At 41.4% G+C, this 14,298-nt stretch overlaps 1 protein-coding gene across 2 annotated transcripts in view; it reads right to left on the bottom strand.

The window, feature by feature from the left end:
• Nucleotides 1-524: 524 nt before the first annotated feature.
• Nucleotides 525-14,298, bottom strand: part of KIT (KIT proto-oncogene, receptor tyrosine kinase) — a 57,090-nt gene continuing 43,316 nt past the window's right edge. The window contains exons 14-22 of one of the 2 annotated variants that reach the window (XM_076336265.1): nucleotides 13,677-13,827; nucleotides 12,014-12,040; nucleotides 11,792-11,880; nucleotides 11,315-11,442; nucleotides 7,738-7,860; nucleotides 4,895-5,006; nucleotides 4,698-4,797; nucleotides 3,950-4,055; nucleotides 525-2,794 (exon numbers count right to left, since the gene is read on the bottom strand). In XM_076336265.1, coding sequence (XP_076192380.1) covers nucleotides 2,669-2,794; nucleotides 3,950-4,055; nucleotides 4,698-4,797; nucleotides 4,895-5,006; nucleotides 7,738-7,860; nucleotides 11,315-11,442; nucleotides 11,792-11,880; nucleotides 12,014-12,040; nucleotides 13,677-13,827 — 962 coding nt within the window. In that variant the 3' untranslated portion in view covers nucleotides 525-2,668. The remainder of the gene's footprint in view (nucleotides 2,795-3,949; nucleotides 4,056-4,697; nucleotides 4,798-4,894; nucleotides 5,007-7,737; nucleotides 7,861-11,314; nucleotides 11,443-11,791; nucleotides 11,881-12,013; nucleotides 12,041-13,676; nucleotides 13,828-14,298) is intronic. The other variant, XM_076336266.1, reaches the window with a different exon arrangement.

Raw genomic sequence — 14,298 nt, 5'->3', positions numbered from 1 at the left:
CCAACCCAAGCAGTGCTAGGTATCTCATGCTGCCTCCCCTGTGGCGTTGCATTCGGCCAGCCCAGCATGCGCTCTAGTGCCAGTGTGCAGGAGGGGACGAGAGCGTGCGCGTGTACATGTGTTTGGGCAAAGGGGGAATGTTCAGCATCATTGCAGCCTTTGAGCGGCTCCAACTGCCTCTGCAACCATACCCTTAATACCACTGAGGTATTTTTGTTCAGTTTTAAATACTATTCATGACATATAGACTGCATCAACAGTCTACAGGATCAATCTTCTAGTTGTGATTTTTTCCAGAACAAAGCTGCATCCAAGTTTCCAAGTATTTGTCCCATATATATTGACAGGTAAAGAACTTTCATAACAAATAAACATTAAGGTTTTCTGGCACACATTTGCAAAAATGTTTCAGAATGCCAAACTTGACCTCTGTGTGGCCAGACACTGAGATTTTGCTTCAACCCAAGAATTTATTAAGACTTACATGAAAATATTCTGTCTTAACACAGTTCACATCAGTAGCATTTGAATACATATTTACAGATTTATTTGAACTTTACTGAACTGCAATTCTACAACCGAGCAACATATCCATAAGTGTTTCATAAACTTTCAAACACTTACATATTTATACATATAGTTTTTGCATATATATATATATAAAAAAATATTTTTGAGACTCAAGGACTGAGGATAGTCAAAAGGACATTATTGCTACATTTCCATATTTACAAAAACAATGCATAAACCCATTCAAAACACCAAGCCATTGCAAAATAAGTTTCAAAAATCCCCAAATTATAAAAATATAAATTTCAAGAACAAAAAAACCCAAACCTCTTTCAGCTAAGTGTCCGTAAAGTACCAAGACATCTATAATTATAACAACTAGTTTGTCTACAGTTGCTCTGAAAGCCAACACGTTACAAAAGAGCTTTTATAGCATTAAACTGAAAATGCTCAACAAGAAGTATGCGTAAGAGTGCCTCCAAACAACTGGCTAACTTTGGAAAGGTGCAACAGCCTAAATAAGTTCAGTGCAAATGGCTAATTTTTGACTTAACTCTGAAAGACAGATTCCTGTAACAATAAACCAAATGCACAGTCATAGAAGGAGCGTGGTATTCAACATAACCCAAAATATACTACCAGTGTGTGTATTTACAATTACCTTGCATTTGGGCAGTTAGTTACATATTTAAATTGCATGTAAACGCAACCAAAATCCTGGTAAAGTATAAGTTACAGAGTGCTTAAGTGCATTGTAAATAAATAGGTACTTAACTAGTACTCTGCCTCTGACAAATGCTTCTCTCAATGCCTTTACTAATTTCTAGGGGACAGAAACAAAGGAAGAAAAGAACTAACAGTGTTTCCAATGGGAAGAAAAGGGGTTAGAAGATACTTGAGCACAACCCTGGGCTCAACAGATACTGACCCCAAAGCCTCATGCCTGTCAAACAAGACTGAAGGGATTCTTTCTTTTGTCCCATTTATAAATTCAGCGCTTCCCAGTTAGGCTCTTCTTCATTATGATCTCTGGACTACTTTAGAAAGATGAAACAACTTGGGGAGGGGGAAAATAGCCCTTTCCAGTTAGCACTATCCAAGCCTGCCTGTGGGAAAGATTCACCTGGGTAGGACAAGATAAAGAAAGGGCCCCCAGGAGAGGATTTTTTGCCTCTGCTCTTGCTTAGATAAGATGACTCGTTAAACGGCCTCTCCTCCAGACACACAGTTTACTGGAAGCAGCCCTCCTCCTCTATTTTGACCAACTTGGCAGGGCCCACCTATCTTTGTTGAACACTTTTGGACATAACTATTAGCAAAACAAGCATCGAAGCCCTCGGGCTCCCAAGGCAGGGGGGCGCAGAGGCATTTCAGGCTCCGTGGTGGGGTAAGACCCAGCGATGGGTAGCTCCGTCCCTAGCAGGGAACGGGCCAGTAGGAAGTAGTGTATATACCCATGGAAACCTCGCAACCGGTCTGCAAGGCTGACAGCACGGGTGGGAAATAAAGATGAAGATCCACACTTTTCTCCCCTCCTCTGGTTCAAACCCCAGAGCTCCCGGGAGGGTTTGCTGCTGTGCAGACCAACTTTGGAAGGGTCTCGCTCCCTTCACCTCTCTTGCCCAGGTACATACAGCACCCTCGCTGGCCTCCAACCTACGATACCTGCCTGGGAAAGCTTCTCAGGCTTAGCTGGATGTGGAAAGGGGTTTGCAAAGCCATTAGCTTCATATTCATTTATTTCTTAAATTCAGCAAAACAAGATTATCTAGAAAATGACTGTACGCCTTCCAGGCATGGATCCAGAAAAGGATCACTGCAGATTTGGTTTGATCTGCAGTCATCTCGTTCCACACCCTGGCTCAGGATTTCTTTTGTTGGTTGTTTTTTTTCTTCAGATCTGGCTCTCTACTGCAAATACACACAACATAGCAAAATATATACAGCTTCAGTTAACATTGCAATGATGCCTGTAACCGTGCTCAGCAGATTAAGTTTTTGTGTAACAGTGTGTGGTAAAGGACAGTATTACAACGTTTCAGCTACACAGTGGTAGTAGTGAGTAAAAGTAAGAGAAATTATTGAAGTCGTCCCTCTCTCACCCCCTGCACAATACAAACAGCTAATACATCTGGGCTCCTCTTCTTCCAGATGCCACTCAAACATCTTCGCGTACCAGGAGAGGCTGAGTAGATGAAGCACTGCTACCCACCGAGTTAATCCTCACCGAGTGATCTGGAGCGTTTCCTTGACTGGAAGGTGGAGTTGAGAAGTTCGCATAAACCTGCAGAAGCCAAAGACTGGTGTCAATACTCTGCAGGCCGCTCCCTTCACACGTACTTGGAGAGCTCTCCTTTCCTAGCCTTTTCCCACTGTGTACTACATACTGCCATGGAGGCGTTCCAGCTCAGGTGTTTCTTTGCAAATCTAAAGAGAGTTTCAAAAGGCCTTGGGCTTAACTGCTCTTTTAAAGAGTCGAGTGCCTCAGTCTCAGTTATTAACAACACCCCAGCTTCCAACTGCATGCCAAATTTCAACTGAGCTTGAAAAAACGCAGCTCAGGTTATTACTAAACTCCCCCAGAAACCTCACTAATATTTCCTTTGCATTCTTGCTTTTGTTTTAGTAATGCCTGCACCTGCCAAAAATACGCTACAGGATGCAATTGAACACCAGCAGCTTTCAGTTTCCTCTTTTCTCAAATTATCAGGAAGCCATGTACTCTGTGCCCAAACAAGGCATCCAGAAGGTAAAAGGAAGCTTTATTTTTAAACCAGGTTTTAAACTTATTTTTAAACCCCAGTAACACACAATGTTACTGGGAGAGAAAATCCAAGTTTCTGATGCGCCTCCAGTTTTTCTTTGGACTGTTTTGTCCAGTTACCCTCTCAGAAAAAGCTTTTACTAGGGAATGGTCAAAAGAGCAGTGAATACAGTTTGTCACGACATACTTCAAGGTTATATAAATAGAGCCAGGGGAAGCAAGTGGGAAGAGGCAGAAGAGCACCGAAAGCTCAACTCCTTCGTCCAGAAAGCTTTTCTAATAAAAGCTAAATATACTTCAGTGCTGAGATGTTTCCCAGATTGATAAAATTTTTCATAGTTTAAGATAAGATGAATTTATGCAGTACCATTGCATTTTGTAACATCAAAATTGTGGTGCCAGGTCTATTTTGAGTGAGAAACATCAACCATGCAAAGAGTCTTCTCTAGCTGATACGTTTTGGGTATGGGCTTAGACAGCTACTGTCTAATGGCACAACTAAGCAGAAGTGAGTAACCCAGACATCATTCCTACCACCCAAACTGACAGTGCAAAGCTACATAAACAATGCTGGAAAATTAATGAAGCGCCCAGGCTCTTTGCTCCTCACAGCTCTAGTCTAACATCTTGCCTGAAACTGCTTTGACTCCAAAAAACTGATGATCCATAACTTACCCGAGGGACATTATCTGAAAGCTGCTGCTCTATCAGCTGTACGATTTGTTTAAATGTGGGTCTCTGTAAAGGATCAGCATCCCAGCAACTCTTCATTATGTCATACCTGCAAAGATACTGAAATTAAGCACTGCTCATGACGAAATCCTTAGAGCTCTTATCTCGCCTCCATTATTATTTGAAAGAAAAGTGTGACCCAGTCCCACAGTTTACCTTCTTTAAATGACTTTTAAGATATAAACAGTGCTGCTAACACCTGTGCTTGTGACAATAAAGGACTCTACTAATGGGAGTCTCTGGACACAGTTTTCTTTGACAGCTTGCTAAGTGCCAATCCATTTACAAAACAGTGAATTAGGGATGGCTCATAAAGAAGATCAGTAGCCAGTCCTCTTGCTGTCAGGAAGTACAGCACAAATGCAGATGCTGTACAGTCTGGTGATATGTGTCACTGACTGCTTTATCTGAATTAAAAATGTTTAATTATGTTCTGTCAATAATTTTTTGACACGGAGCAGATGCCATGGCAAAGTGATCAGATGGTACAAGGCATCAGTGTATTTCATTGCTTGTAACAACACAGGCATGTATTCTGCTAGTTAGAGTACATGAATTATTTAAAACATGAAAAGAACTTAAAAAAAAGACAATGGGGCAGTGCAATGAGCCTTAAAGCAAGAATGGAAGCTTGCCTTCCTTTGCATCATTGCTGATGTTTGGTGATTAGAGGTGCTGGTTGCTCGCTTACATTTCAGGTGGTGCACACTCAGGGCTGAACATCCTGTATCCCTCCTTGATCATTTTATAGAACTTGGAGTCCACCGGCATCCCTGGATATGGGCTGCTTCCTGTTGAGAGAGCACGTGAGCAACATGATTTCTGCATCTGCAGTAAAACCAAGATGAAACAGAAATCCCCTGAAGTACAGATCTTGAAGGAGCTTACCTAAAGAAAAGAGCTCCCAAAGCAGTATCCCATAAGACCAGACATCACTCTCAAAGGTGTAGACGCAATTGAAAATACTTTCAGGTGCCATCCACTTCACAGGAAGACGAGCCTTTCCAGGGAAAAGGGAATAAATTAAGACAATGGACATAAGGCATACAAAATTTACAAGACAAAATCAACCTTTTCTACTTCTTATGTGCTTTAAATACTCGTTAAATCAAGAAATGGAAGTATCCAACCAAAAATGGAAATCTCAGCATTTTAGATTCTCCAAGTGCTGCATGGTTATTGATCCATCTTTCTGTGGGTCTGCCAAACTTGTGCAGTTCCTTGCACTCTGATTTTCTGATTACTGTGCGATTACTTCCATCTTGTTTATAAGGGATGGCAGGAAGTCAGAGCAAAATAATATATATGACCATGGCATGGTTCCTTATGCAAACATGCAAGTCTACTTCCGTGGACTGGCTACCACAGGCACACAGATGAGATTCACATAGTCAAGATGCTTCAAGGCTTTAATCAACAGTTAAGACATCTGCTTTAGCTCTTCAGTGTATCAGAAAAAAAATGAAAATTCACATGAAAGAAATATATATTGACATTTTTCATAAGTTTGTGTGGGGACAGACATCCCTCGGGAATGCTAACTGGAGCAGATGAAAGGGCACAGAAAGCCTTTGGATTTGCTTCTACCTTCCTCTCCCTGCTTTGCCCTTTCCTCGTCTGACTGTAGGAGCCAGTCAGGCTTCTGTCCTAAGCACTTGTCCCGCTGTGGGAGAAACCAGACCTCTTCCTTTTAAGTGGTCTTGCAACAACGTGTCCAAAGATCTACTTCAACCATGCTATAGAGAAGAGCCTTGATGTCTTGTAGGGAAAGGACACCCAACAGAAAAGGAGGTAAATGGAAAGGAAAAGAAACAAGGTGGAGGAAAGGCAGCATTTGCCATGGGCTGGCTCACCAGAGAGGCAACCAGAGTTGTTTATTTCCTGAACAACACAGACAGCAAATACTCTTCCTGGCCAAGCCCCCAGCTGCTCTCAGCAGCACTGCCTCCCAGCAGTGTCCACGGCTAGCGATGCCCCAGCGCTCCAGATCTGCTTTAAGATCAGGCCAGATGCAACTGGACGCCTCCTGCAGCCACTGCTTCCTCTCTCCCCAGGCAGCTGCAGCCTATCCTCCTCTGACTCTTTCAGACTACATAAAATCCTATTGTCAGGGAACTCAGGAAACTTAAAGGGTAGCCTAGACATGTAGAACTTCATTACTTACTGCCCACTTCTCTCCTAAGCTGCTGGTCTGTACTTCCCACTCCCAGAAGCCTTGACTGATCAAGCAGCTCCTGACCTGACCCTGAGCCTGAAAGCAGCTTTCTTACACTAAACGCCACTCAGTATTTTGCCAGGACAGCCATTTCTGAATTATTTCTGCTCCTGTTGTTCCCTAACCTCAACTTCTAGGCACCCAGTGGCTGGTACCAACTTTGTTTTTCAAGACAACCAATAAACCCTTCTCTCCCACAGCCTAAAATAGGGATGCTGTAGGTACCTGGGACATCAGGGACTGCTGGGCGACAGCAGAGCAGCAGAGATATCTCAGATACCTGAGGTGCCATGGACTGACTGAGGTTAACCAAGCATGGCAAACCACTTCGGTGAGAGATGCTCAGGTGTGGGATTTTCCCTCCTTGTCAGCTTGCCCAAAGCCTGGATGGGCAACCTTTCGTTTGTGTGTTGTCAAGTCCCTAACTAACGACCAGCCTCTGATCATGGAGCAATCAGCAGGGCTGGGGAGGAGGGCTGCCTCGTTGAACGTGCATCTTCTCTCCTTTGAAAAATGGTGCAAGTGAAAACATGTTCTTTGAAGGCTGTGGATGGCTGCATGTATCTGATGCACTTGCAACATTAATCCAGGCAGCACAAATCAGTTTGAGATGCAAAATACCTATACTCTGTAGCACACTTCTCCAGCTTAACCACAGACAGACTCGATTTTCTTTTGTAGTAGGGCTCCTTTTACTGCACTAGCACTTTAAAGGGGACTTCCGAGTACTGCCAAGGTAATCTGCACCACTTCAAAGTGTCCTTGCAAACCTGCAGAGCTCTAGTACGTACCAGTGTAATCAGTATTCTTCTACATAGGAGGTTTTAAACTCTTCTCATCAAAATATAGCGCCTTGTTCCAACCCTGTTACAGGGTTTGAATTACAGCTACAAGTTAAAGCTGTATGTTACACATACAAGGTTAAAATCTGTATATGGAATCAGATAAAACCAAGGCTTTTTTGCCTCCCACTATGCCCTAATCAATAAATTCACACTTCAGAATCCAGTTTCTGTTGTCTGAGTGATGCTTTATAGCAAAGAACAGGATGCAAACCCCTGATTATTTAGGTATTTTTAAAATAAACTATTTCAGTAATGGACAAATATAGCAATGCCCAGAGAAAAAGGTTGAAAATAATTATATTATGATTGGGCAACCAGAATATTCCAATGGCAAAACTTGCAATTACTCACAGAGCTGTAACTTTTAGTATATTCAGATATAACAGAAAGACTGGGCGTTATGTTGGTGCAGCAAAAACATCTCCTCCACTACAACATACATTCAGATACTAGCACGTTTTTTCCAATAAAACAACATGTATGTACCAAGGGTTTTGTCAGCACACACATCTGTGTCAGGAATTGTCCCTCCTAACATTCCTGACCAGCACGGATATATACCAGAACTGGGAAATCTAGATTTCTGCCTAAGAAAGAATTTTCCTTGCAAGTCAAGACAACAGGAACCCCCCTAACTTAAAACAGGTGGATAAAATATCATATATACTTACGTTTCCTTTGACCACATAATTTGAGTCATTCCTTATATCTCTTGCCAGGCCAAAGTCACAGATTTTTGTTATCCGACCATGAGTTAGAAGAATATTTCTGGCAGCCAGGTCCCTATGAATGCACTAAACAACAAACAGACAAACAAACAAAGCTATTTTATAATATCCTTAACAGGCTGTTGCTTGGTTACATGTTTACTTAGCCATATAACTTACTGCATTATGTGTTTTATGGCAAGCTGAAAGTCATAATGAAGCCACATGTTAATAAGCTTACTCAGATGATTAAACATTCTGGTGTATTATCTTTACTATCATGACATTGATCCACATAGTTAAGGTCGTCTATGCGTTTATTTTAGAAAAGTCCACTTGCAGTCACCTTGAATTTTCTAGTGTTTCGGGTTCACAGCTAAAGTTTAGTGTACTTTTTCTCTGACTTTTTATCAAAAAATCACGGCCTGTTTCCTAATGCAGGACAAATAAGGGGAAAATGTGATTTGCTTCTAAAATAATTCCAATCTTGTATTAAGTAACTATTGTGGTTGAGGGAAAAATGCTGAAAAGCTGAAAACAGGGAGAATTATGGTAACAACTTCAAAGCACACAAGTCAGGAAACTGGATCCCATTTCAGAAATACTCCTCTGGAAGACCTGAATTATTAAGGACCTAGGAGAGTTTTATAAGCAGACCTAAGTATTTGAAAATACTGGAAATTTTCACATGCCAGTATCTTTTGATGAACAGTGATGCGTTCAGTGACCTAGCTAGCTTATACTCCAGTTATCACTTGAGAAGTGTGCATGTGTTTGTAACTGCAGCTCCAGAAGGGTCCCTGAGTTTCGCAGCAGTCGTGTTTTCTTTGTATGCAACTGTGGAGCCTATGTGCATTTGTTAGAGAATGGAGGTAGTCCTCTAACAAAACAATCTCTTTTTCCATCTGGAAAGCATTAGGCTCCCACTTTACTGATGGTAAATTGTACGCAGGCCACAGCTGTCTAAAAAATAGCTGAATATTCAATTTTTCCTCTTAATTTTTTTCCTTGAAATACAAAACTTTAGGAAAACCCTACAAAAAATGACTTAAAATATCAAGTATTACGCAAATCAAACTCCAAAAATGATAACTGCAGGTTGCATAAGCAACTTAATCTCTGTCGCTTTTGCATGCTTACATGAGGAACTATTTTTAATGACAATTACTGTCTCAGGGGACTCTCCTTCACCTCCCAATCCAACATATTCTTCACTTTGCATATGTAAAGCTCAGAGCGTAACTGCACTGAAGTAGTAAAGTGAAGGAACGGCCAAGCATCCAGCACGTCTCTGCCTTGCTCCTCCACAATCAGCGCAGTTTGCACTGAATAAAGACTTTGTCCATTGGAGGAAGCCCTGTCTTGTGATTAAGGCACCATGTGCTTAATAAGGGAATTATCCCCCCAGGACAGGTTCCTATCCCGACTCCTGCACAGAGGCACTTTTATGCCTCTGAGCCTTGATACACAAACAAGCTGCAGAAGAGCAGCTGGGTACTCTGTACTGCTGGTCTGCGTGGACCCGCCTTCCCCGAGGGCGTGAGGCAATCTGAAGCGTCTTATCCATCAGCCCACACTACTCTGCATTTACTAGCTGGAGCTAAGAACGTGTATGTACACAGCGACCAAAGAGGACCAAGCACAGTAATGTGTTAGTGCAGCGCAACTTAATTCTGTGATAAAGCTGTTAATTCTGCACTGCCAAAGTGATACTGCGCCTTACTCCCCAATCTCACAGTGAGGTGGTGTTACATTCACTATTGCCTTTGCTACTCAATGCCATGGCGTCTGTTTGTATCAATGGAAAGACTATAAAGAAAACAGTCACCAGGAACGATGCATAGTGAATGCTGGGGCTATTCTATAGGAAAATGAGAAGAAATAAAGAATATGTGTGCTAAGCACTGGATGTCCTGAATAGCGAAGGATGCAGGAGCCTGGTGAACACCATTAAAATCTGTAATATAATGTGTTTGCCTGTCAGGCCTGTTTTGAAGCTGTCGATAGATGAAAAATAAAATAAATGGTTTGGAAGGAGGAAGAGTGGGGGAAAAAAACAAGTGCAAGAGCAAGTTTTAATGTGGACTTCCTTTGGAGCAGAATTAGAGTCACATTTCCCACTACTAACACAGGATCCCAGGATTACCTTATTTTCCTTAAATTGCATAAGTTAGTGGTGAAACATTGGAACAGGCTGCCCAGGGAAGTGGTGGAGTCCCCATCCCTGGAGGTATTTAAAAGACGTGTAGATGAGGCGCTTAGGGACATGGTTTAGTGGGCATGGTGGTGTTGGGTTGACGGTTGGACTCGATGATCTTAGAGGTCTTTTCCAACCTCAATGATTCTATGATTCTATGATTCTATGATTCTAAGTTTGGTTTTGCGCTTTATCCAAGGTGCACCTGTACCATCCTGTGTCTATATTAGTTACAATGTTTACATGTTAAATGGCATTTTTCCAATAAAATGTAAGAACAACCATAGGAAGATCATAATTATGCTGTGCTTAAGACTTCTATTCTTTATAAATCCCTTTCTGTTATGCAATACCTTTCCTGTGAAATGCAGCGAAATGTCTATTATGCTCAGGGTAGCCAACGAAGGTTCTCTGTGGGTCTCTGATTTTATCTTTCCAGAAGATTAAAACCAAGACATATGCTGTGCATTAAGCCATACTGCTAAAAAAAAAGCACCCAATGTGATAGCTCCCCTGTTTTAAGGCAGTATTCTGCATGAGAGAAGTAGCAAGTGCAGCGTTGTTTAAAACTCATGCAAATAGATAGCTTTGCAGCTGTCTTCATACTGTTCTTTAGTTTGTAAACTCTCCAGCAGTGCCACAGAGAATAAATCTTAAACTCTTGAGATTTAATTGTTTTTGAAGGTGTCCACATGTTGGGTTTCCGGTTCTTTCCTGAATTCCATTTAATTCCCATACACCAGAGAAGACTGAAGAAATAACTCCTCCCGGTTCCTATGGGTTTCGGTGCCTCCAAAGCCATCAGGAGTTCTCATGAAACTACCTGTGTGCTCCAGGTAACAAAGGAAGGGCTGAAGAACAAACCTGTAAGAGGCACCACCCAAGCCAGGCAGGGTTCAGCTGTGCCGGCTGTCTCCCAACACATGACATTATTAAACAGTGGAGCCTCGGGGTGCAGCAAACATACTTCGCTGCAATTCCTCTCCTCTGTCTCTTCTCTTGACATTTCTATGACTAGTTTCTGTTCATGAGCAAGCCCACTGATTCTACTAGCCTGAACTGTAGATATGCAATAGCACAGCTTCACGTTGACTACTGTGCACCCTATATTCTGTTTTATGGGATATAAAACACCACTTTTGGCCAATGAGCACAGTACAGAACTCCAACATTAGCCAAAGCTTCAGGTACAAGAAGGAGCATATCAGTTTGCAATGCTTGTTGGAAAGAACACAGAACTATTCAGCATTTAAACATGTGGATCGCATTAAAACACTGAAAGTGATGCTAAAGGAAATCAGAAATGTACTGATTCTGTCCAGCTCTGACAAATTCTTAACTTACGTTTTTGGAGGCAAGGAAGCTCATGCCCTTTGCCACCTGGTAAGAAAAGCTTAGTAGATCTTCGACATCTAGAGCAAGTTCATCATCTTCCAACATAGAAAGGGTAACATCCTGATCAGTATAGGATCCTACGCAATATAAACAACAGCAGCTTTATTGTGGAGCAAGTGTAATCATTTAGAAACAGAGTTGTCTTAACGTTAAACAAAACAGTGATCTGAATAAGTACCAGACTAGAGTCACATAAATAGCCCATCACCAAAAAGCAAAAAATAATCCTGATATTCCGTGTAAGTGTGGAGAAATACAAGACACTGTAATTTAGCACATTGTTCTTTCTCAAGCCTTCTCATATCAATTAATGAGTTTTAATTGCCCCCATCCATGAAAGAAAAGTATGATAAAACTGAAAAAATCCATGAAGCCCCTCTCTCTGCACTCCCACCAGCAAACAGAATTCCTTGTCACTGTACTCACCAGACTTGACTGGTCGTTTTTTATCAGCTTTTGGTGGGACTGCATATGACACTCCTGGTTTCATGTCCATGTACTCACTGGCAACATCACTGTTGAGGCAGCAGATGAAATGAAACATAGTTTAGTGAAAAATGCCTCAAAAGCCATCCAAACAAAAAGCCAAGGTTATGCCAACCTTCTGAATATAATGCATTACAAATGATCAGCAGATTGGAAACTCACGGGTGTGTAAAAAAGATGAGGAAAGGCCTGTACAGAAAGAAAGGTTCGTCAGTACAGCTAATGATAAATCTCAAAGTTTGGAGTTTGGCTCAGGTGAGCAAACAAAACCTTTCATATGTATTCTGTTTATACAGACTTCACTCTCTACAAATGAACATCCAGATGTTTCACAGGATCTGCTAGTGCTTCCTTCTTCTGTTTAGACCAACTTCTACCAGAATATTTCAGCAACTCAAGTGGCAATTGAAATGCAGAAAACAAATGGTAAAAAATGTTAAATTCAGAGATTCCCAAGTTCCAAAATGGATTCGTATGTTTTTTGAAGAATCAGCCGAGGCTTGGGACAGCCATCTGCTACATTTTTTAAGTTTAAGTTTTCTTATTGCTATATTTAATTCAAATGTACAGATTTTCATACTATATGGTTTATAAATACACAGTTAGGCACCGTTAGAAATGATGGATGTATTTTGGCATTTTTCACTTCATTGCCATTAGAACTCATATACATAGCCCTTCCCTAGCCTGAAATATCTGTTTAGTTTATGAACAATAAATGCAGCCACAGAGCTAACATGGAAAGGAGTACTGAGATCACCAATAGGTTTAGTCACCACCACAAACACATCTGACGCATTTAGCAGCTGCAACTTTACAGTAAATACTAATACGAGCACTTGGTAAATACTCCACTGTTAATACCTCTATTTACAAAATGTGCTCATGCAGTGAGATTCCTGCACTGAAAAGAGGGCACACTTCCCATGGCAAATCACAGATTTGTGTTCATCACCTCAGTGGTCCCAACCTCTCTGGGGCATCACCAGCTATCCATATATTGCCACCAGCTTCACCAGTACTACGTCTTGCTGGGACAAAGGACTTTACCACCTCCTAAGGGTCTGCCTGGTTCTTTTGTGTCTGCCAACACAAAGTAATGGGCCCACTGGGGCAATAAACAGACTAAAAATAAAAATGGGCAGGTATTGTAACAGCCCCTAGGTTTTGGTAAGTTATGTCTCCCTCACTTCGCAAAGGGAAGGAGCGAGCAGGAAATCTGCTTGGAAACGTACTTGGAAAGAGCTCTGGGCTGGTATCTAAAACAGGGTGGTTAAAAATACACAGATGAAGTAACTGAAAAAAGCCAAAGTACAAGAGCAATCTCAGAATCGTGACACAGGTCGTGCCATCACAAAATCTAGCGAGCTACTGGTGGCAGCTTGCCTCTGATACGGTAAGGCACTGGTTTGATTTTGTAAGAAGTCATTTCTGAAGGCTGGAACTTAGGAGAGCTCAGAGTATTAACACCCCAACACTGGGGGAATTGTCATTCAAGCTGCTAAATGAGCACTGCCAATGTTTAACAGGAACGATAAACACAAATACGTACGAAGATTGGAGCCAAGGAGTTGCATGAAATAACTACAGGAAATTTGATAAAGAAATAAAACAGAGAGCGTATACAATCAATCGCGCTCTGTTAGAATAAACTACCCACTGTACAAATCGTCTCTGTAATTAAATTGTTTCCTTGCACAGCAAAGAATCTTCAAAGCCTGCTGCATGAAAGGTTTCTCCACATTTCTTATCCCTAATAAACTTTGATATCTCCTCCTTCCCAATCTTCTAAAAATACAAGTACATTTCAGCAGGTCATACTTACGCCACAGGCTCTGCCTGATGCAAAAGGTTCTCATAAACTGCTGTTTCTGCATGTTCTTCATGTTTTGGACAAATAAATGAATCTCGTTTCCGTCTCAGAAAATTTAAAAGATCACCATAGCAGCAATATTCTGTAATGACCAGAGTGGGACCTGTAGATATACGTGAGGTTTAGAAAGCAGGTGAGTATTGTTTTCATAGCAGAAAACCTTACACAAAGATAGCATTCAGCCAAGCACACAGGCTGGGCTATTAAAAATCACACTGCCTAGCACTGTCTAGACTTGAAAAGTTATAGAAAAGTAACCCAGCATCTTCCCTTTCACAGATCAGCAACTATTGTCCAGCTAAAGCTGTGTCACTCCCAATTAATTTCCCCCCCTACCTCAATAGCATTGCATTGTACAAAAATTAAACAAGTAAGTCTTCTTCTCTTTCTTCATGCGATAATGCTCCTGGCCAGACACATCTGTTTGATTTTGCTCACTTCCTGAAGGAAGTTATTTGTTCCAAACGTTAGAGTAATTCAAGCTTCAAACATTAATCCTTTTGATTCACTTCTGTTTACAGTAGAGCTTCACACTCTTCAGTAATGTTTTGGAAATGATGTAGAGTGTTATATT

This window comes from Aptenodytes patagonicus, chromosome 4 (assembly GCF_965638725.1).
Source record: "Aptenodytes patagonicus chromosome 4, bAptPat1.pri.cur, whole genome shotgun sequence".
NCBI classification, from domain to species: Eukaryota; Metazoa; Chordata; class Aves; order Sphenisciformes; family Spheniscidae; genus Aptenodytes; species Aptenodytes patagonicus.
The sequence above is the reverse complement of the archived record's forward strand: the minus strand, read 5'-3'. Positions and strand labels throughout refer to the sequence as shown.